The following is a 20,905-nucleotide window of genomic DNA, read 5'->3' on the forward strand; positions in this document are numbered from 1 at the left end:
CCCTATGAGGTAGGAAATTAAACACACCCATTCTACAGATGAGGGAACCGAAGCACAGAGAAATGAATCACGTGCTCAAGGTCACACAGTTCTAAGTGGTAGGCCTGCGATTCATACACAGGCAGTGTGACTCTGAGCCTGTCCTCTAAACCACTTTGCTCATTGTCTATCTGTCTTTATCTGGAACCATTTGTCTATGTATATTACTTCTCCACAAGTGACTTGCCTAGTTTTTTAAAAACAGAATCGTAGAGTGTTTTGGGAGCATAGAAAGGAACATTAAACCTAAGTGAGGGCAATCACAGGCGGCTTTTTGGAGGAGGCATCTTTATTTATTCAATGTTGTTGTTGAGCAACTGTTGTGTCCCCAGCACTGGTGAGGCCGAGATGAAAAAGCCATGGTTCCTGTCCTCTGGAGCTCACAAGCTGGGAGACGAATGCCTATAAGCAGATGTGCTAAGAGCGCTGAGAAAGCACAGGGCATTATGGGAGCCCTGGAGAGACGCCAAAGCAGGGGAGATCAGGGAGGGCTTCCTGGATGAGGTGCCTGTGAGCAGAGGGTGAAACAATGAATGGGAACTTCAGAGACATGCCTGCTTCACCAGGTCGGCATTCTGCTGAGCTAAAGGGGGCCCAGAGGCTCTGCTGGGCACTCACCCCTCTTCCTCTTGGCCAGACTCTCCTCTATGGAGCCTTTCTGGTGTAACCAACCCCAGTCTCTTCTCTGACTGCCTCTCCCCTTCTGGGGAGGTCTACGTCCCCCACTCTTATGTTTTCCTGGGAGGCAGGGCCTGAACACCAGACTCCTGACTGCCCAGGTACTATGCCTAGCAGGGGTCAGACTGGATCTGTCACTGTGGTCTTGGGAATGCCCAGAGGTTTGAGAGCAGCTGGAATTTAGAGCAAGAAGGGAGCCCAGAAACCACTCAAGCCCACTTTGAAGGAAGGAGGAAGGGGGGCCCAGGGAAGTAACAGCAACTGCCCAGGCCCCACAGCTGAGTTGGTACTCAAACTCCAGCCCTCAGCACCCTGATCTCCTCTCTGGGGTGGTCTGGCCCCACCGGGCCCAACTCTAACCCTTGCCCCCCAATGCCTGCCTAGTCTGATGGTGGCCAGGATAGTCTTCCCTGAATAACGATGGTATTGGCTCAGATTAAGGGCAACTAGCTGGCTCTTGGCTTTTCCTTTTTATATAACAACTAATCTCCTTCTAATCAGCCATTATTAAATTATATTCCGTTTTTAATTCATTCACAGATCACCGTTGGGACAGCTGGATGGATAATTGGGGAGAGATAATTTATGTAAATGAGGAACAGCAGAAGGTAGGGGAGAGGGAGGCTGAGGGCCAAAGGGGGCCCCCCTGGGCCCAGGCTGGGGAGGGGGCAGTGAGCTGGCCCAGGCTGGAAGTGGGTGACAGGGGCGCTGAGGGGATTGGGGCCTGTCATGGGACCTCAGGGCTCCTGCCTGATTAGATTGTCTATCAGCATCACTTTGAATGCTCCTGGCTAGTGGGGAGCCCACTACTTCCTGGGGGGGCAGTTCTCAGACCCATCAGCCCTCCTCATTGGAAGTGGATCCTGAGAAACAGTAAAACGTTCTGGAGAATTCCAGAGTCAGAGCTTCATTTGATTTCAGCTCCACCACTGTGTAGCGCGCTCTCTCTCACTCTTTTTAAAGATTTTATTTCTTTATTTGAGACAGAGAGGGAGAGAATCAGAAGCAGACTCTGTGAAGAGCACAGAGACCGACACAGGGCTCCACCTCACAACCGTGAGATCACGGTCTGAGCCGAAACTAGGAGTCAGTGGCTGAACCGACCTCGCCCCTCGGGAGCCCCCATGCAGCTGTCTCTACCCCTGAGTTTCCCGTCTGCTTCCTGAGGGGGAGTCGAGGCCTTGGAACCCCTGAGTTCTTGGTCTCGGTTCCCAGTGGAGCATGGGAAGGAGCAGAGTTAAGAGCCCATACCTGGCCGGACTAGGGGTTCCGACCACCTCAGTGTGAGGACTCTGTGAGTCCAGGGCGCCCCCCGCTAACATGGGCCCCAGGCCATGAGGCTTCCTTCTGGAAACACAGACTAAATCTTCTTCCTTTATGTATCTGACCTGGCCGCCAGGCCGATAAAAGTTACCTCAGCCACGGGCCCCTCAGTGTGCTCCCTCTGGGCCAGGGGTTGCCCTCAACTCTTGCTACGTAGCGTCTCACATCAGCAGAAGACTGCATAAGGTGGGCGCTGCTGTCTCCGCTCTGCAGATGAAAATACCAGGGACCTCAGCTCTCCCCCGACGACATAACAGAAACTACAACAGAAGCCTGCTTAGAAGGAGACAGGAGGCTCTGAAAACCTGGGACCCCAGCTGGAGGCCATTTGGGGAAGGCGCCCTGGGGACAGGCAGACAGGGCAGGGCCAACAGGGGAGGCAGGTCGAGAAGGTTGGGCCTCTAGCCCTCCTGGCTGTTCTTTTGGGGCCCCCAGGAATTACGAGAGGGTAGACACAGGTGTCTGATGGGACTCGAGGGGGTGAGGACTGTGTGTATCTGGGCCTGGCGGGGGGCCAGTGAGTAGGGCCTTGGACCATTCCCAGAGGGAGGCAGAGGATTAAGGAGGGGTAGGGAGGGTGGTCCCAGAGGGTGGTCCCAGAGGGTCCCGCAGAGTAATGGGATTAGCCTTCAGGCAGTGAGTGAAAGTTATTAGCGTGTGGGGCCTCTGGCCTCCCACCGCAGGCTACAGCTGTCACCCACCCCAAGGAGAGAGTCACTAGCAGTGTCCCCCCCACCTTGAGGCAGGCTGGCACCCTCTGCCCCTGACAGGCTTTCCTGCTGCGATCATCTGTCAAGGGGCTGGCCTCCTAGCTTTAGCCTCCTGCCTAGGCCAGACAGTCTGGGCCACCCACACACAGTATAACGCGGCATTGCCCTGTGCCTCGGTTTCCCTGTCTGGATAGGAGGCTACAGCGAGGAAGGTTGAGACCTTGAGGGAGAACCTGTGAGGTACCCGAGGGTCCCCACCAGACACCCTGGATTTCTGGCTCTGCCCTGCCTTAGCTGTGCCGCCCCGGGCTCGTCTGCTAGCCTCTCCGTGTCCTCATGTACACAAGGCGAGCGGTAGCGCTGCAGGGGAGGGTTGAGTCAGGGGGAGCCGTGCAGGTCCCTGGGCCAGGTTCAGGGACCTGAGGCTTGATGGCCACCCGAAGGTGTGGCCGGAACCTCGCGCAGCCGGAGGCGGTGGAGGGCGGGCGGCCCCTGGCTCCCTCTAGCGGTGACGGCGCGGAAGCCCCTCCAGGCCGGGTGGGCTGCGAGGCCGGGCAGCGTTCGTCCCCGGCATCAGCGTGGGGCTGGGGGGCGGGCAGCAAGGGTCCTAACCCCCCCCCCCCACCAACTGACCCCCGTGGTGAGAGCGGCCTGCCTTTAGCTTGCGTGCCGGCCTGTTAACCCCGGCTCACCCAGCCCGAAGCCCAGGCACGGGGGAGCGTTTGCCCAGGCTGGACTTGGGGCTGCCCGGGAACCCGAGGGCCTTCTGTAACCAGGCGCCAGTAGATTGCCTTCTGCAGCCTCAGTTGCCTCGCGGTAAGCGGGGCCAGGTTCGGCTGTTCGGCTGGAACCACCTTTTAACATGTAAAACAATTCAGAGTCGCTCAGGGCAGTCCTTTTCCTGCTCCAGTTTGAGCAGGAAACCTGCACAGTGACCCAACACTATTAGGCATTCAGTAAGGCTTTTACAGGAAGGAATACTTTCTTAACCTCAGCAACTATACAGGTATGTTTTGTTTTGTTTTGGAGATTTTATTTATTTCTCAGAGGTGGAGAGAGCACAAGCAGGGGTAGCAGCAGGCAGGGGGAGAAGCAGGCTCCCCGCTGGGCAAGAAGATTCACTCGGGGACTGGATCCCAGGACTCTGGGCAGAGGCTTAACTGTACCACCCAGGCGGCCCTAATTAATTAATTCGGTTTTAAAAACTGTTTATGTGGGGGCACCTGGCTCCATTGATGGAGTTCGTGACTCTTGATCTTGGGGTTGTGAGTTTGAGTGCCACGCTGGGTGTGTAGATTACTTAAAAATAAAATCTTTAGGGGCTCCTGGGTGGCTCAGTCAATTAAGCATCTGCCTTCAGCTCAGGTCTTGGTCCCAGGATCCTAGGATCGAGCCCCACTTCGGGCTCATTGCTTGGTGGGGTGTTTGCTTCTCCCTTTATCTCTGTCTGCTGTTCCCCCTGCTTGTGCTCTCTCTCTCTCTCTCTTGCTCACTCCCAGCCTCTCTCAACTAAAGAAATAAAATCTTTAAAAAAATAAAAATTTTTTAAATATAAAAAACAAAAACTGTGTATGCATTACCTATCTTGATAAACCTAAACATTAAACATAACACTATACCCAGGTATAGGGTACTCACTGATGCTTTCACCGGGCTCTGTACTGTTCATATAATAAAATCCAGCCCCCAACTCTGCGAGGGCGTCCCTCCAGTTGGGTGTTCTTGTGGCTCCATCAGAACCACTGGCCTGATGGTCTGTATAATGCCTTCCCCCTTCCCCCACAGGGGCTGGGACTCCTCTGACTATACTCTACCTGCGAGCCAGGTGCTTTGGATGGAGGATTCTGGGTGGGGTCCAGGCCCAGAGACCTAACTTACTGAAGTAACAAAGGACCACAAGGAGGTGGGGGCGTCATGGGATCTGGGGTAGGATGGTCCCAGAAAGACAGGACTGAGGCTTCTCTGCTGCTGCCTCCTGTGCCTGTAGCCTGGCTGCCTAGGCTCCTCCTTCACACAGCCCTGCCTCTCAGCTCCCAGTGCACATCTCCTCCCTCCCAGGCCTGGTGGAACTCTTCCTCTCAATTCCAAAATTTTCCAGAGGCATAAATAGGTCTGGGCTTAAAGCGAGCTCCTGCACGCTGGTACATGTCAGTATGTGACAGGGAGAAACAAAGTACATCCCCCAAATGTTTCACAGGCCTCGCCGTGTACTCAGCACTGGTTTGGGGGCTGTGTTGTGGGGGTGCCAGAGAGGAAGCGGGCCTCTCTTCTGAGAGGCAGGCTACAGAATGATGTGATTTCCGGGGTTTCAGGAAGGTCCCACTGCTCCAGATCCTTTCCTCTCCTTCTGGAGATCCAATCAATCAGCTTCGTTCAGTGAAACTCTGGGTCCAATCCCTGTGGAATTCAGCTCCCCTAAGACAGGTCAGAGTTTAGGCAAGTCTTCCCAGGGGTCCCCCAATCCCTACTAGAATGGCCCTTTTGAAGGCCTCTGAGATCCTGCTCTTGGTCCCCAGGCGGTAAGCATTTACTGAGGTTCCTTCCCGTACTCAGGAAAGAATCTCTATTTCCCAAACCCTCTATGTCCTTTGTATGCCTCTGGGCCTTCACATTTGCTGGTCCCTCTGTCTAGAATACATTGCCTCTTTCAAGGCTCAACTCAAGCTTCCCTTTCCATGGGAGGCCTCACCTGCCCCGGCCCGGGTGGAGGTAGCATCCACCTGGTTACCCCTCCTCCCCATCCCCCCCCTCTGGGCACAGACCTGGAAGTGGACAGGATTCAGAAGGATTGGCACCCACATCTGGCTTTGCCACTCCTGCCGGCATCCGCTAGGTACGTCACAATCCTAGCTCCCTTCTGCTCCTCTCATCACGCTCACATCTCCAGAGCGCGCCTTAGTGACTTGTCAGTGTTTATCCAACCATCTTCCCTTTACACGGCAAGCTTTAATTAGTAGGCACAATAAATGTTGGCTAAATGACTTAGTGATTTATCCAGGGAAGGGGAAGATGTTTCCAAGCTCAGAAGCAAGGCCAAGGACCTCTGTTGCCCCCAGAAGCAGGGAGAGGGAGTCCTGTGCCAGGGTCAAGGGAGGAGGTACAGATGAGAAATTGGGTGCGTTGATTTCATGGGATGATTGGAGTGGAATCAGGGCACAGAATCGATGGATGTGGTGGCATTTGACCATCAGTGGGGCTGCACATCTAGCCAGCTGGTCCCCAGCCTCAACCTGTCCTGTGCTAAGCAGAGGGGGCACGCTATTCAACCTCTAGGACCACAGCTGGGGGCGTGAACTTGGTGCCTGGATGCACCCTTTTCTCTATGTCCTGCAGCCCCAAACCCAAGTAGGGAGGGGCCCTCATTTGCTCTCTTCTTCCTGGTCACTAGTTAGAGACCTGTGGTTACCACACCTGGGGAGCTCCGGATGGCACCCAGGGCTGTGTGTGTGCACGCTCGAAGGTGTTGGGACATGAGGGGTGGAAAGCAGGATATAGCCAGGACACCCCAGCTTCTAGCACCCAGCACGCCCTCGGCACCCCGCTGACCTTTTTCAGGGGTGCACTGCAGGACCTGGGGACACATGGCGCCATTTGAATGGTTCTCTGATCAGGCACCCACCTACCCTCTTCAGTCACTCCTAAAAACCATTGAACACTTAACACAGGGCCAGTGTTTCACAGGCATCTTCTCACTTAATCTTCCTAAAGATCCAGTAAGGTCTCTTAAAAAATGATTCTCAACTTTTCTCAGAGATGAATCAAAGAAGTAAAGTCACTTCCTGGGGTCACCGAGCTCACGAGTGGCAAGGCCAGACTGGAAACCAGTCTGCCTGCCCACACGGGCCTGAACTTCCAGGCAGGACCTGCCTCCAGCTCCCTGCTCTGTCCAGCTCCGAGCCCAGCTTCTGCCCCTTGCTCTACCCAACGCCGGGAGCTGACCTCCCCTTCACATGGCCTTCCTCGGCCTGGCCACAGTTTCCACCAACGGCTGTCCCACCTGTCTCCAGGCTCTGCACTCCCACTCGTAAGGCACAGTCCGCCCACTGCCCAGGAGGTCCACAGGGTCCCCGGGGTGTAGGGACCATGGCGGGCGGAGGGCCCCCCGTGCCCCTGCACCAGGCGGGTAGCTAAGAGCGGTAGGGAGGCGGGTGTAGTGCACAGGGCTGATCCTAACCAAGTTTGCCAGCCCGGCTTTTCTCATGGCTCCCACACAATGCTCTGCTTTGTGCCCACCTGCCGATAATGCTTAATTAGGCGAGGAGTTGATTAATTTGAGGTAATTGACAGCTAATTAGAGGCCCACAGGCTCATTAACTTGACATCTTGTCTTCGTGAATTGGCTGAGTAGGGTCAGGTGACAGAAGCCGTTGCTTTCTCCCTCCCTAGCCCTGTGGACAAAGGTGAGCACCTGGGGGAGGGCTGGGCAGAGCCAGTGTACAGGTAGGGCAGTCCCAAGGCCAAGAACAGAGGAAACCAAGGCAGCGGAGGAGGAGGCATGTGCCCTGACCGTAGGAAGGAGGGAGTGAACAGGAACGGAGGGCTCCTGGCATGGGGGCGAAGGAAGGCACTGAAGCGAGGTAGGTAGCTGTTCATGGGGGGAACAGCTAGGACAAGGGGCAAGGGCAGAGAAGAGCGTGGGGAAGCCGACTGGTAATAAGCATCGGCTTTGAAGCGAGGCAGACCTGGGATTGACTCCCAGTTCCACTACTAACCAGCCAGGTGACCATGAATTAGTGAATCGCTGAGCCTCAGGCTACTCTTCTGTAAAATGGGAACAACGGTAGTTTCTACACCTCCTGAGACAGTGGTAAAGAGTATGTGAGACATGGAAGTCAGGGTTTTAGACCAGTCCCCGGGAGCCTGGTGAATGCCCAAGAAAGTTAACTACTGTGGGCAGCGGGAGGGAGGGACAAGAAGAAAAGGAAGGTGGGCGGGATGGGTTGCAGGAGGCACCGGAAGCCCTCTCCCCGGAGAAGCCAGCGCTAATTTGCAGGAAACCTGCAGGCCTGCAAACATCACTGCTGAGGGTGTGGGGAAAGAACTCACTGTTGCAACCACCTAAGGGGGACAATTCAGCATGTGACCTTTGACCAAGCAATTCCCTCCTTAGTCATCCATTCTACAGATATCTATGCACGGGCACAAGGATGCATTCAAGGGATTTGTCCATTACAGTGAAGTCTGTAGCAGCAGAAGACCAGAAAGAACCTAAATGTCCAACATAGCTAAATAAATTATGGTATATCCATACCCTGGGACCATAGGCTGCTATGCAATCTGTACATACCTATATGAACCAGACCCAAGAAGAATTAAGTGGGAGAAAAAGCAAGACCCCCCAGTAGGACTGGGTGCAGCTCCCACAAGCTAGTGACTGAGAGTCAAGGGGATGGGGAGAGGTTTGTTTGTTTGTTTGTTTACAATATGCTTATTTTAAGGGGCGCCTGGGTGGCTCAGTGGGTTAAGCCGCTGCCTTTGGCTCAGGTCATGATCTCAGGGTCCTGGGATCGAGTCCCGCATTGGGCTCTCTGCTCAGCGGGGAGCCTGCTTCCCTCTCTCTCTCTCTCTGCCTGCCTCTCCATCTACTTGTGATTTCTCTCTGTCAAATAAATAAATAAAATCTTAAAAAAAAAAAAACAATATGCTTATTTTAAGTATGGTTTGTGGGATGCCTGGGTGCATTTGGTGCAGGTCATGATCCCAGGGTCCTGGGATCGAGTCCCACATCGGATTCCTTGATCAGCGGGGAACCTGCTTCTCAGTCTGCCTGCTCCTCCCCCTGTTCATGCTCTCTCTCTCTGACAAATAAATAAATAAATATTTAAAAAATATAAATATATCTATAAATAAGTAAATATGGTTTGTATTTATTGTCTTTTCAAAAAGCACTGTAAAATTAATTTCCCCCTAAATGAAACCTAACTTGAAATCTGAATTCATAAGGCAGGGTGGCTTTTTGGAGCTTGAGGGAGGAGTCCGATCCTCCTCACTTCCTTCCTCCTCTCCTCCAGAGGCTGTTCTAGAGGGTCTGGAGATCATCTAGAATTCAGTATTGTCCAACAGACTTTCTATGATGATGGAGATGTATGGAGTTCTGCCCTGTCCAATATGGTAGTCAGCAGCTATATGTGGCTACGGAGCACTTGAAATGTGACTAGAGTAACGAGCAAAATTTTACATTTTATTTACTTTTAATTTAAATGTAATAGCTACATGTGTCTAATGGCTACATATTTGGATAGCACAGAAATCTCCCCAAGGGACTGAGCGCTGCCGTCCTAGCCTCCATCCACATAGCTCTTTGCTAGAAGTGGGGGGTAGGGATGGAACCTTCGAATGGTCCTGGGAAACTTGGTTAGAGAGGGAACTGGAGGTCTTTTCTGGCGGATTCAGAACTGAATTGGACAAAAGCAAGTCAGAGATACCAGGAGCTCACCTAGGATGCCAACTCTTTTGGGAAGGATCACCTAAAACCCAGGAGTCAAAGAGCACATCTGTAGCTTTGAGATCAGTCGTCTGCTCCAGGTGGGAGGAAATTAATATGACTGGAGGCCATGGATTCAGGCATCCCTTGGGCAGCTGTGCACCGATCACCTGTGAAATGTCAGCTCTGGAGGAACAGGGAAGCCAGACCAGGTCTGGGCCTTCGAGCAGCCTGTCTTGGGACTGAGTTCCCAGGGGAGGGGCAGATAGAGATTGATAATCCCTCACAAGACAGCCCAAGCATCAGGGTTTCTTGGCGTTCAGCTCACACCCCTTCCCCAGGCCAAGGTCACAGAGGGGAAGCACAGAACGGGGACCCTCCCCAGCCCTTAGCCTCGGTTGCTGGTGGAGGATGGAAAGTAGCTGCCAGAGGGACATATTGAATCTTCTCTATCCTTCCCTCTGACTCTTTAGTTTAGAAGCCAGGATGAGTTTGGGATGTTCTAGATTCTCCTGTGTTATTGCCACAGTCAACTCCATGGCATTGTGGGAGCTTTCCTTAAGTTTCCCTTTAGGGGCACAGAGGAACCGAAATTCACTTGTTTTAATGGAGGCATAGACAGCACCCAGTAGAACACAGAACTACAAAATGCACAGCTCGGTGGATGTTCTTGTTGTTGTTTATTTTTCAAAGATTCTATTTTTTTTTTAAAGATTGAGTTATTTATTTTAGAAAGTGAGCATGGGGAAGAGGGGCAGAGCGGGGAGAGGGAAACAGAGAGGGAATCTTAAGCAGACTCCCTGCTGAGCACCTGGTCAGATGTGGGGCTTGATCTCATGACCCTGAGACCACTCCCTGAGCCCTGAGTGGAAGCCACGAGTCAGATGCTCAACTCACTGAGCCCCCCAGGTGGCTCAGATTTTATTTTTAGGTAATCTCCATGCCCAGTATGGGGCTTGAACTCAGAACCCTGAGATCAAGAGTCGCACGCTCTACCAACTGAGCCGGCCAGGTGCCCCTTAATGGATGTTTCTACAGACGCTCATTTGCATATAGCCCTGTGTAACCACTACTCTGCTCACTATAGGAACTATTTCCTACCCTCTAGAAGTCTCCTCATACCCCTTCCCAGTCAGCACCCCAAGGTAACCACTATTCTGGCCTCTACCCCCCTACATGAGTTTTGCCCCTTCTAGAATCACACAGGTATGCCCTTGCATAACTGCCTGAATTCTCTCATTCTTGCTTGTGAGATTCACCCATGTTACTGTGTGACACACAGTAGTGTGTTTTTACTGTTGACATTCCAGTGTATAAATATATGACAATTTATTCATTCTCTTGTTGAACAGTTGGGCTTTTTGTCAATTTTTTACTCACATGAATAAAGTTGCTATCAACATTTTTTTTTCAAATTTTATTAATTAATTTATTTTAGAGAGAGTGAGAGTGAGGGAGATCACAGAGGGAGAGGGAGAGGGAGAAGCACATCGAGCAGGGAGCCCAATGCGGGGCTTAAACCCAGGACCCCTGGGATTGTAACCTGAGCCGAAGGCAGACGCTTAACCGACTGAGCCACCCAGGCATGTCTGCTATCCAAATTCTTGCACATGTCCTTTGGTGAGCGCCAGCACTCACTTCTGTTGGGGATATACCTAGAAATGGGATGAACAAAGACTATATATTCCTCAAGGTCAGGTAGACTTGGTGACTACGCATTCCTGGTAGGGAGGCTTTGAGGTAGGGGAGGGGAGTGAGTTTTGAGAGTCCTCTTGGGGAACCAATGCCCCCACTGGCTGTGGAGGGGACAGTGACTCCCATTAGAAAAGAAAGAGTTTGGGAGAGAGCCAAGCAAAGCCGCACAACATGGTTCTCAAATCGAGGCCATATGATGGGGATGTTAGACGTGTGCTGCATGAGTGGAGGCAGAGAGGACAGCTGAGCACAGCAAAGCAGAAGCTTTTGTTTTGTAGGATGGAGCATGTAGAAGGGAGAAGCAAGAACTGAAGTTCTCTGCGGATTCTTGCTTATTTAACTTGCTCCATTTTGAAAATAAATTGAAGTTCTCCTCTCTCTTTCTTCCTTTATTTACATGACCAACAGAGTATCGAAGAATGGTTTTGGTAACCCAAATATCATGTTTGGCTTCCCAGAGGTGATAAGGCTCAGTATTTGTGCCTTGAACATGTCTAGCCCTGCAGAAGACAAGGTCCTTTCTAGCTGGTCTCTGGCAAGGGTAACCACTGTTCTGACTTCTGTCACCATAAATTAGTTTATGCCTGTTTCTGCACTTTGCTTATGTGGAATCTGACAGTTTATGTCAATATTCACTGAGCATTTCTCCACATCACTCGGCATCAGGGAAATACAAATCAAAATCACAATGAAATACCACCTCACACCAGTCAGAATGGCTAAAATTAACAAGTCAGGAAATGACAGATGCTGGCGAGGATGCAGAGAAAGGGGACCCCTCCTACGCTGCTGGTGGGAATGCAAGCTGGTGCAACCACTCTGGAAGACAGCATGGAGGTTCCTCAAAAAGTTGAAAATAGAGCTACCCTATGACCCAGCAATCGCACTGTTGGGTATTTACCCTAAAGATACAAATGTAGTGATCCGAAGGGACACGTGCACCCGAATGTTTATAGCAGCAATGTCCACAATAGCCAAACTATGGAAAGAACCTAGATGTCCATCAACAGATGAATTGATAAAGATGTGGAATATATATATATATATATATATATATATATATATATATATATAGTGGAATACTATGCAGCCATCAAAAGAAATAAAATCTTGCCATTTGCAACGATGTGGATGGAACTAGAGGGTATTATGCTTGGCGAAATAACTCAATCAGAGAAAGACAATTATCATATGATCTCCCTGATAGGAGGAAGTTGAGAGGCAACCTGGGGAGTTTGGGGGGTAGGAAAAGAATAAATGAAACAACTGGGATCAGGAGGGAGACAAACCATAAGAGATGCTTAATCTCACAAAACAAACTGAGGGTTGCGGAGGGAGGGCGGTAGGGAGAGGGGGGTGGGGTTATGGACATTGGGGAGGGTATGTGCTGTGGTGAGTGCTGTGAAGTGTGTAAACCTGGCGATTCACAGACCTGTACTCCTGGGGCTAATAATACATTATATGTTAGTAAGAAAATTAAAAAAAAATTCACTGAGCATTTATTATGTGTCAAACACACTGCTAAACTATCAAACAGCATCTCTTTGGATCCTTCCAACAATCCCCTTGACTGAAGAGAAAACGTTTCAACAAGGCCAGGATTACTATCTGAGGCCAGAAGACCATGAAGTAACAGAGCTTGGGTCCAGATTAGAGTGAACAACTGTCCCATCAGTGGGACTGTCCCTTGCCCTGGGTAATCCCTGAGTCCTAAGCAAACTGGATGGTTAGTTACTCTAATTCAGATCTGGATTGGACTCAAAAGCCAGGTTCCTTTCCTTTGGGTTAACATTTTATCCAACGGCGGCTGTGCTTTTAGCACAATCTAATGGGGAATGTTCTGTCTGAAAAAATGTGTGGTATCAGCATTTTATTTGGGTTTGTTTGTTTCCATGCCCAGTATGGAGCCCAATATGGGGCTTGAACTCACAATCCTGATACCCTGAAATCAAGAGTTGGGTGTTTAACCAACTGAACCACCCAGGTACGCCTTGTTTCTTTCTTTCTTGACTTTGTTTCATTTTATTTTTCATTTTTTAATGTTATTCTTTTCTTTTCTTTTTTAAGATTTTTACTTATTTATTTGTCAGGGAGAGACAGAGCACAAGCAGGGGGAGTGGCAAGCAGAGGGAGAGGGAGAAGCAGACTCTTTCCCGAGCAAGGAGCCCAATGAGGGACTTGATCCCAGGGCTCTGGGATTATGACCTGAGCCAAAGGCAGACACTTAAATGAATGAGCCACCCAGGGGCCCCTTGTTCCTTTCTTGGCTTTGTTTCATTTTAAAGAAAGATTTCTTCTTCTTTTTTTTTTAAGATTTTATTTATTTGATAGAAAGAGAGAGATCACAAGTAGGCAGAGAGGCAGACAGAGAGAGAGGGGGAAGCAGGCTCCCCGCTGAGCAGAGAGCCCGATACGGGGCTCCATCCCAGGACCCTGAAATCGTGACCTGAGCCGAAGGCAGAGGCTTAACCCACTGAGCCACCCAGGCACCCTTTAAAGAAAGATTTCATTGAAAGTAGATCTGAGTAGGGTTAGAACAAAATGATTCCTATTAAAAGGGAATTCCGCCACTACCAACATATCAAACAAAGATTTATTCACATATACTGAAAAAGAATTTTAAGATAGTCCCTGACTTCAAGAAGTTTATCCTTTACTTGGAGAGTTAGGAGTAAAGCTTAGGGAATAAAATTACAGAGTAATAAATAGTAATAATCATCACCCACATGGTGCGCACCATGTCCTAGGGGGCTTACATATTCTATCTCATTTAATCGTCACCGTACAGCTGTGAGATATGCACTGCTGTTGTACCCATTTTAGACAAAGAAATCAGGGCTTGGTGAGGTTAAGTGATTTGCTTAAAAAATTCACTGATTTGTTCGCTTAATATTTGTATGCTTAATGCAAATGAATTATACCTCCACACAATGTTTACTGAATGGGAAACCACTGAAGATGGGGGACATATTTCTTTCCCATAATTTTTTTTTTTTTTAATAATCTCTACACCCAACGTGGAGCTCAAACTCACAACTCCAAGATCAAGAGTCACGTGCTCTTACTAACTGAGCCAGCCAGGTGCCCCTCCCCTACTCCTGATGAGCTTATTTTCAATAATTTGGGGCAACATTTTAAAATAAATGTGTTTTGGCTTGTTTCATCTTCTCTCTTCAAGTCAAAATGCCATTTTTAGCTTCAATGGCTTGGATGCAAATAGGCATAGCTTGCGGCTGTGAAGCCAGAGTCCAGCCTTGTCCAGGGGCCCGGGCTGACCAAGGCCACAGGGGCACAGCCACCTGCCTGGCTCCAGTCTTCGGACTGTGGTCAGGCCCGCCAGGAATATACAGGGGATCTGTTCCCTGAGTCCTCAAGGCCAGCTCCTCCGTCTCCCCCCACCACACCCCAGACCCTATCCCTCACTCAACCGCCTGCCCCGCCACCCATCTCTGCTTTCCAGGTTCAGAGGCCTCCACCCAGAGGCACCTTCATCATTCCTGCCTGACACGTCGACTTTCATTTTCCCAAGACGAACCTCATTTGACAATCTCCTGCCCATATTTCTAAGCTCTCTGGGTCTCGCGGTGCTATTTCTCTGTCCTCTCTGGGGTTTGGGACACCAATCATCTGCAGGTTTCATTAGCATGCTGTTTCCCCCTGTCTTTCAGATCATTAATGAGGATGCGTAGGGAGCCACCCAACCTCACAGCCCCCACCACGCGCCCTCTCCTGGGCCCCCGCACGGCAGGAATCATTATCCTTCCTGGCGTGACAGGGTCAGAACCAAACCAATTTGCATCAATCTTTGGTGATGTTGTGAGGTGTCGCCTGTCCTGCCATCCTCGTGTTGTAACAACGGCTTCAGCTCTCTGTTCCAGCATGTTCCTCACTGCTCCGGGAGGGCGGCCCGGATCGTGGGGCTCCGGCGCTTCAGGCTGAAAGGCCCTGCGGGTCAGGCAGGCTTCAGGGCCGCGCGTGGCTGACATTTCCTCTTTGTCTCGCTATCCCGAGCTGGGCAGGAAGTAGCCCCTCTCTGGGCAACAGGACGGACAAGGACACATACACCGGTGACCCAGAGGAGGGAGCAGGGGTCTCAGGCACAGCATTTTTCTTACTCATCATGACATCTATTTCTGTTGGAGGCCCTCCAAGACCTAGTTAGATCCCTGGGCCTGTAGACTCCAGTCGACGAGACCCATTTCTGGAGGATGGAATTCATTCTTCTGCATGATTCCATGTGAACCAGCCCCCGAGGCTCACATCTCTTTATCAGTTCCACGGCCCTGCTTCCCACCTTGCAGGGACCCTGACTACACACACACACGTGTTCCCAATAAAGGGGAGAACCACCCCCCCATGCACCCCTTGTGTCCCTCAGATCCCAGCTTGCACAGGAGGTACCTCACGTTCTTTCCCTCTGTCTGGCGCTCTGGGATGAAAACAGAGGAGTATCATTCCAGGCCGCCCTGACCCATGCCTACTCCTGACCCCAAGTTCCTCTATTTTTTTTTTTTTTTTCCCCTTCCCTTCTCTCCTGGTTGGGAAGGGAAAACAAGCAGGAAGAAAGCAGCGAAGGAAGCTCTCACAGTACAACATCTGGAGGAATGTTTGGCTTGCCCCCGAGCTGGGGAAATTCATCCTTAAGAGTCAACATCAAAATTAGGTGAGATATAGCTTCCTATGGGGGCATGGACTGAGGAAAAAGAGCTATTTGGCAGCCCTAACTGAACATGTACTAAGAGAACATTTTTCTGTTCCTGAGCAAAGGCCCTGTGGCATGTGAGGAGGGCAGGGCCCTGGGAAGGAGCATGCTTAGGGCACAAGTCATTTCGTCCACACTTTACCTGATGGAGTAGGATCTGGGGCAGGGCTGGATGCTCAGTGGGTGCTTGGTAAATACTTAGAGGTTTACAGATGGATAGACATGTTCATACACAAGAATGAATCTCATTACCATAAACAAATGTCACCGGTAAAGTCTGCACATGCGCACGCACACGTGCGTGGTACTAGGTTGGGCTGATTGGGCATTTTAAGCCCCATCTATATACTCAGCTCCAGAGGCTTCCCCCCCATATGATGAATACAACACGTGATTCTGTAGGGAGTTTGGAAAATGTAGGAAAAAAGCAAAAATTACCACCCCCCCCAATCCTCCAACCAGGCAGTAAGTACCGTTAACACCTTGGGTCTATTTCCTTATAATACCCTGCCCCCCCCATATTGGACATCATGTCACATTTGTAATTTTACATCTTGCTATTTTATTTTTGCTTACCCTTATGACAAACTATTTCTTCCATGATATTGTAACCGTTTGCAAACATACTAACTGGCTGCATCACAGTTCACTATGTGAACGTACCATGATTTAATCAATAGTTCCAGGTACAAAGGACCAGTTGGCTTGAGGTAAGCAGCCCCGTGAGAAAAGCAAGGGATGAGGGTCTGCCGAGAAGGTGGAGGCAGGGGCGCCTGGGCGGCTCAGTAGGTTAAGCATCTGACTCTTTATTTTTGTCTCAGGTTATGATCTCAGGATCATGAGATTGTGTCCAGCCTGGGTTCTGCACTGACTGTGGAGCCTGCTTGGGATTCTCTCTGCCTCTCCTTCTGCGCCTCCCTCCCTCCCTCCCAAAAAAGGTGGAGGCAGTGACAGCAGAGACAAATGAGGGGAAAAGGAGGCCAAGGAAGATGTTCTCAGGAGTTTGCTTTCCCGATTCCTCAAAGACCTTTATGGTTCTGACCCCTACACAACCCTCGTGGCCCTACCCAGGGCTTTGCTGGTGGCTGCAGCCAATGCTTCTCATTTCCGCTCCGCCTAAAGTCACTGACTTTTCCAACCTGACTCTTCTCCGCTGCTCCTTTGTGTGAAGCCACTGGCTCGGGCCTGCTCTGCTCCTGGGGCTTGGCCGCATCCGGGAAAGCCCTGGGATGTGACCTTCAGCCCCGCTTGACCCTGAGGCCCTCGGGCTGCACAGGCAGGCCAGGCTGTTCCCCGCGGGCTCCTGGGGAGGACAAAGCCCGGAGGAGACTGCTGCGGGGGGAGTCCAGGCCCAAGTGATTCCTGCTTGGGCCTGGAAGGGGAGCATCTGGAAGAAGGATGGCGGGATTGGGGTAGGGGTGGGGTGGGGAGGGCTGGAGGACACAGCAAAACAGGGAAGAGCATCCCTGTGCAGTGACTGGAAGAGTGTGGATGCTCAGCAAATGGGAGGACCATCAAGACTAGGGAAGTCCAGCGAGCTGAGGCTTCTGCCGAGCTCAGTATCAGCTCAGAAACCGGCCACTGTCACCAAGAACACCTCTCCTTCCCTTGTTCGTGAGCAACAAAGAGTCAGCCATGATACTTGCTGAATGTCCACGCCAGCACAGGCTGCCCCGGAGGGTCGGAGGAGGAGGGCAGGGGTACCCAGGAAGCAGTCAGCTCTCGGCAAAGAGCGAGAGAAACTGCTTCTCTGCTTTACCCCTTCCAACTATTCTGGGGAACCGAAAGTTACTCTATTTTCTCTGTAAGAATTACCAATTTTTAACAAATGTGAGTATAATAATGAAATAATGCATTGAATCCATCTTAAAAGCTATATCCATCAAGCACTCATGTAGTGGGTAAGATAGGCCATGTGCTATTCTGAATACTTGCAAGTGCTAGTTTAATCTCCACAATGACCCTAGCAGTTCGACACTACTATTGGACCCACCCCATAAAGGGGTAAACCAAACAGACAGGTGAAGCGATTTTCTTCTGGTTACATGTCTAGCAGACAGCAAAAACAGGATTTGGATCCAGGCAATCTGACATCTGGGTCTATGCCCTTATCCATGATGCTTGCCTGCCTCTCTCTCTCTCTCTCTTTTTTCCCCTTTTTTTGAGGAGAGGGAGGGGCAGGAGGAGAAGGGGAAAGAGAATCTTAAGCAGGTTCCATGCCCAGTGCAGAGCCTGATGCAGGGCTCGATCTCACAAAAGCGCTGAGATCATGACCTGAGTTGAAACCAAGAATCGGGTGCTTAACTGAGCACCCCAGGCGCCCCTTGCCTGCCTCATAGGAAATGTCCCAAGGACACTATGGTTCAGAGAAGTGAATTGCATGACCACACACTGCCTCTCTCTCCAGATCCACACTCTTAACTGAGACTAGCAAGAAAGCTGTGCACACTGAGTGTCATGGCGTAGCTCTTCCAACAAATTCTTATTAAGCACGTATTATGTGGCAAGTACTATTCTAATCCCTGTTTATAGCCAAAGAAACCGTAAGAGACTGTACGAATTTGGTTCAGATTCTTTGACATCTCCCAAAAGTTATTTTAAAGGAAGTCAAACCTCATTGGTACTTCTGTGTGTCTCAGACAGGGAAGATGGAAAAACAAAGCATTCTTATTACTTGAGCTTTCTGGCTCCTTGGATTCCAGATAATTATTTTCTGGTATTGGAGGTCCCTTTCCAAAGCATCAAGTAGAGATCCAAACAGAAAGCAGAGAACAGGATAAGATGAAAATATGTGTGAGTCCAACTCAGCTCAGAGTTTGAGTTTAATTGCGATTCCACATGCCACTCTCCCCTGCATTCCTTTGTCCCTGGCTATGACCAAGTTCATGGCTGTGTCACCCCTAGTAATCCCAGTAATGGGCTGCAATCCTGAGGGAGCCGTGTCTTGTTTATTAAGTGGCCAACCTTTGAGCCACATGGAGTGTGGCCAGTGGTGGCTTCTTGCCCTAGCCATTGATGGGCCACTGCTCTGTTGAAAAAGACAGCGATCTTCCAGGAGAAGAGAGAATGGGGATAGAAAGCAAGGCTTGTGAGAGAGCCAGAGACCCAGAAGTGAATGGGTGCTGGAAGTGTTCCTTCTAAGTCACAGATTCTTTGAGTGTAGAATTCCCATGTGTGTGCCGCACGTTAGCTAGCCTCAAGTTCGTGGACTATGGTTGTATAGGGCTTCGGTGCAGGTCCAAGGATGGTGCCACGGTTGTAGCTGCCCACGATGCCCCCAGCGTGGACATGTAGGAGAAGAGACAAGGAGACCCGAAGGGGACAACTGGCCAGAAGTGGCAAATGAACGGGGTGAGGCAAATAGCAGAGAGTGGGTCTCTCCTGAGGTCCCAGAATTCTTAGGGCTTCAGGCAATGGGGCAGGCTGCACCCGGAGCTGTTCTCCCAACAAATGAATGGCCTCTTCCTTCTCTGCCCCCAGCCCCAGTGTCTGCCTTTTGGAGTTGGGGAGACATTGCCGCAGCTGCTTCGCTGTTTAGACACCCTGTCCCCTCACTGTGTTCCCCCCCCACCCTCGGGCATCTGTCCTCTGGTTAGAGTTGTGTGAAGCGGAAGACAATTTGGGGCTTATTAGTGTCCCAGGGAGACATGTAACTTGTGTTGCTGGGACCCAAACAGCAAGAGTCTTAGCGGCAAACTCCAGCCGAGAAAAGACTGAGGAATTGTCTCACCTAATTACAGGGAATGGCCCTCTTTGTGTTTGTGATTCGGTACGGTTGTCCGATCGCTTTTGATCGCTTTTCTCCATTTGCTGGCTCAGGCCATGCTGGAATTGTGCTAATTAGAAGAGAAATGGACAGAGTGATCCTGTCAGCCCTGGTTACTGGTGGGGACAAAGCGGAATATTATTCTGAGGCAGTGTTTTGTGAGGCCCTTCTTCCCACTCTCATTAGGAGGAAGGGGCCCACAGGAGGGGAAGGTTCCGAATGCCTGGCCTGGCTAATGGAGCATTGGGGTGTTCATGTGCTAATTAACAGGCTCTGCCAGCCCTTGTGCCAACCATGAGCCTCATGGTTGCACCTGGGGCCACCAGAAGCCCCCAAATGCCCCTGATCATGAAGGAAAACTGTGGGACAGAGAGTAGGAAGGCTGGTGGTCTCTTTAGGCAGAGTCGGGGACACAGCCCCCAAGGGCCAGAGAAGACTCAATAGAGGCTTAACAGTCAGTTAGAGGCCAGTCAGAACTTACAAACTCGGTTTGTAAACCACTGTTTGGGGTGGAGGCTCTAAGACTCTCTGGGGAAAGAGAAGCCCGTGCAGGGGCCATCTGGTTGGCACAAGACGAAGCAAACAGTAAATGGAGAACGTAACCAAATGGTAGGAGATGGATTTTGTGTAGAAGTTGAAAGCTGGTAAGGAATCATGTTGTCTGACCCCTGGGACCATCTACCTTGGCTCATCAGCCCATTTCCTCCCTTCCTGGTCTCTGCCTGTTTCTCTTTTTTGCGAGCCCTTAATCCTGGAGGAAGGAAACAGAAGGGCCCAGAGCATCCCCCCGGAAAGGAAATTTCTTGGTTTCATCACAAAGCTCCTATGGAAGTCCAAACACCCTTCAGAAACCGAAAAGGCAATGGATTGACTCACCAGCTCCATTTTCACGGCCCAGAAGGCAGGAGCTGCAGCTAGAGAACCACCAACGAGCAGCAGTTCCCAAGTGTCCAGTTAAAAAATATGATAAGTGGGCCACCAAAAGACACAGAAAAATTAACAATGGCATCTTGCTATTAATACAGTTAATAGCCTGTGAACTTTTGGTGTTCTGACAATGGAAGGAAGGCCAGGCGAATCGGTAGAGGCCAACCAAGAATCCAAGACACGGAAGAGAGCAAGAATCAACAAGACTGCTGGTGAGAAAAAGACTTGAATAAGAACCTGAAAATTGTCTCCGAAGCCCTGGTGCTATTCCTCTCAGCCAACAGATGCTTCTGTGAGGAAGGCACTCAGAATGGCAAAGGGAAGGCCCAAGAAACCTGTGGGCAAATCATATATAATTATTTATTGGAAAAATAATCTCTCAAGATTTAGAGCAGCGTGGTGATGACGCTGTCCCTGCGGAGGCAGCTGGCCGGCCGGGCTTTTCCAGGTCACAATCTACTGCCCACCCAGTTGTTTTCTTGGAAATTAGTGATGAGCCAATGGTGCCAAGCAACTGGGTTTCCTCACATGGAATGTTTCTCTGAAAGGGCATGAGGCTCTGCTCAAGGGCAGGTAAACTATCCGTGGGGGACAGTGATAGGACTAATCCTTGTTCTTCTCTAGTTCTAGAGCAGAGTCCA

At 50.6% G+C, this 20,905-nt stretch overlaps 1 protein-coding gene across 3 annotated transcripts in view; it reads right to left on the reverse strand.

Moving 5' to 3' along the window:
* Positions 1–307: 307 nt before the first annotated feature.
* Positions 308–20,905, reverse strand: part of LIN52 (lin-52 DREAM MuvB core complex component) — a 140,484-nt gene continuing 119,886 nt past the window's right edge. For all 3 annotated transcript variants that reach the window (XM_004739280.3, XM_004739282.3, XM_013058687.2), the window contains one exon: positions 308–547. In XM_004739280.3, coding sequence (XP_004739337.1) covers positions 420–547 — 128 coding nt within the window. In that variant the 3' untranslated portion in view covers positions 308–419. The remainder of the gene's footprint in view (positions 548–20,905) is intronic.

This window comes from Mustela putorius, unplaced genomic scaffold, assembly GCF_011764305.1.
Source record: "Mustela putorius furo isolate JIRA1106 unplaced genomic scaffold, ASM1176430v1.1 tig00000129_pilon_pilon_pilon, whole genome shotgun sequence".
Lineage (NCBI taxonomy): Eukaryota > Metazoa > Chordata > Mammalia > Carnivora > Mustelidae > Mustela > Mustela putorius.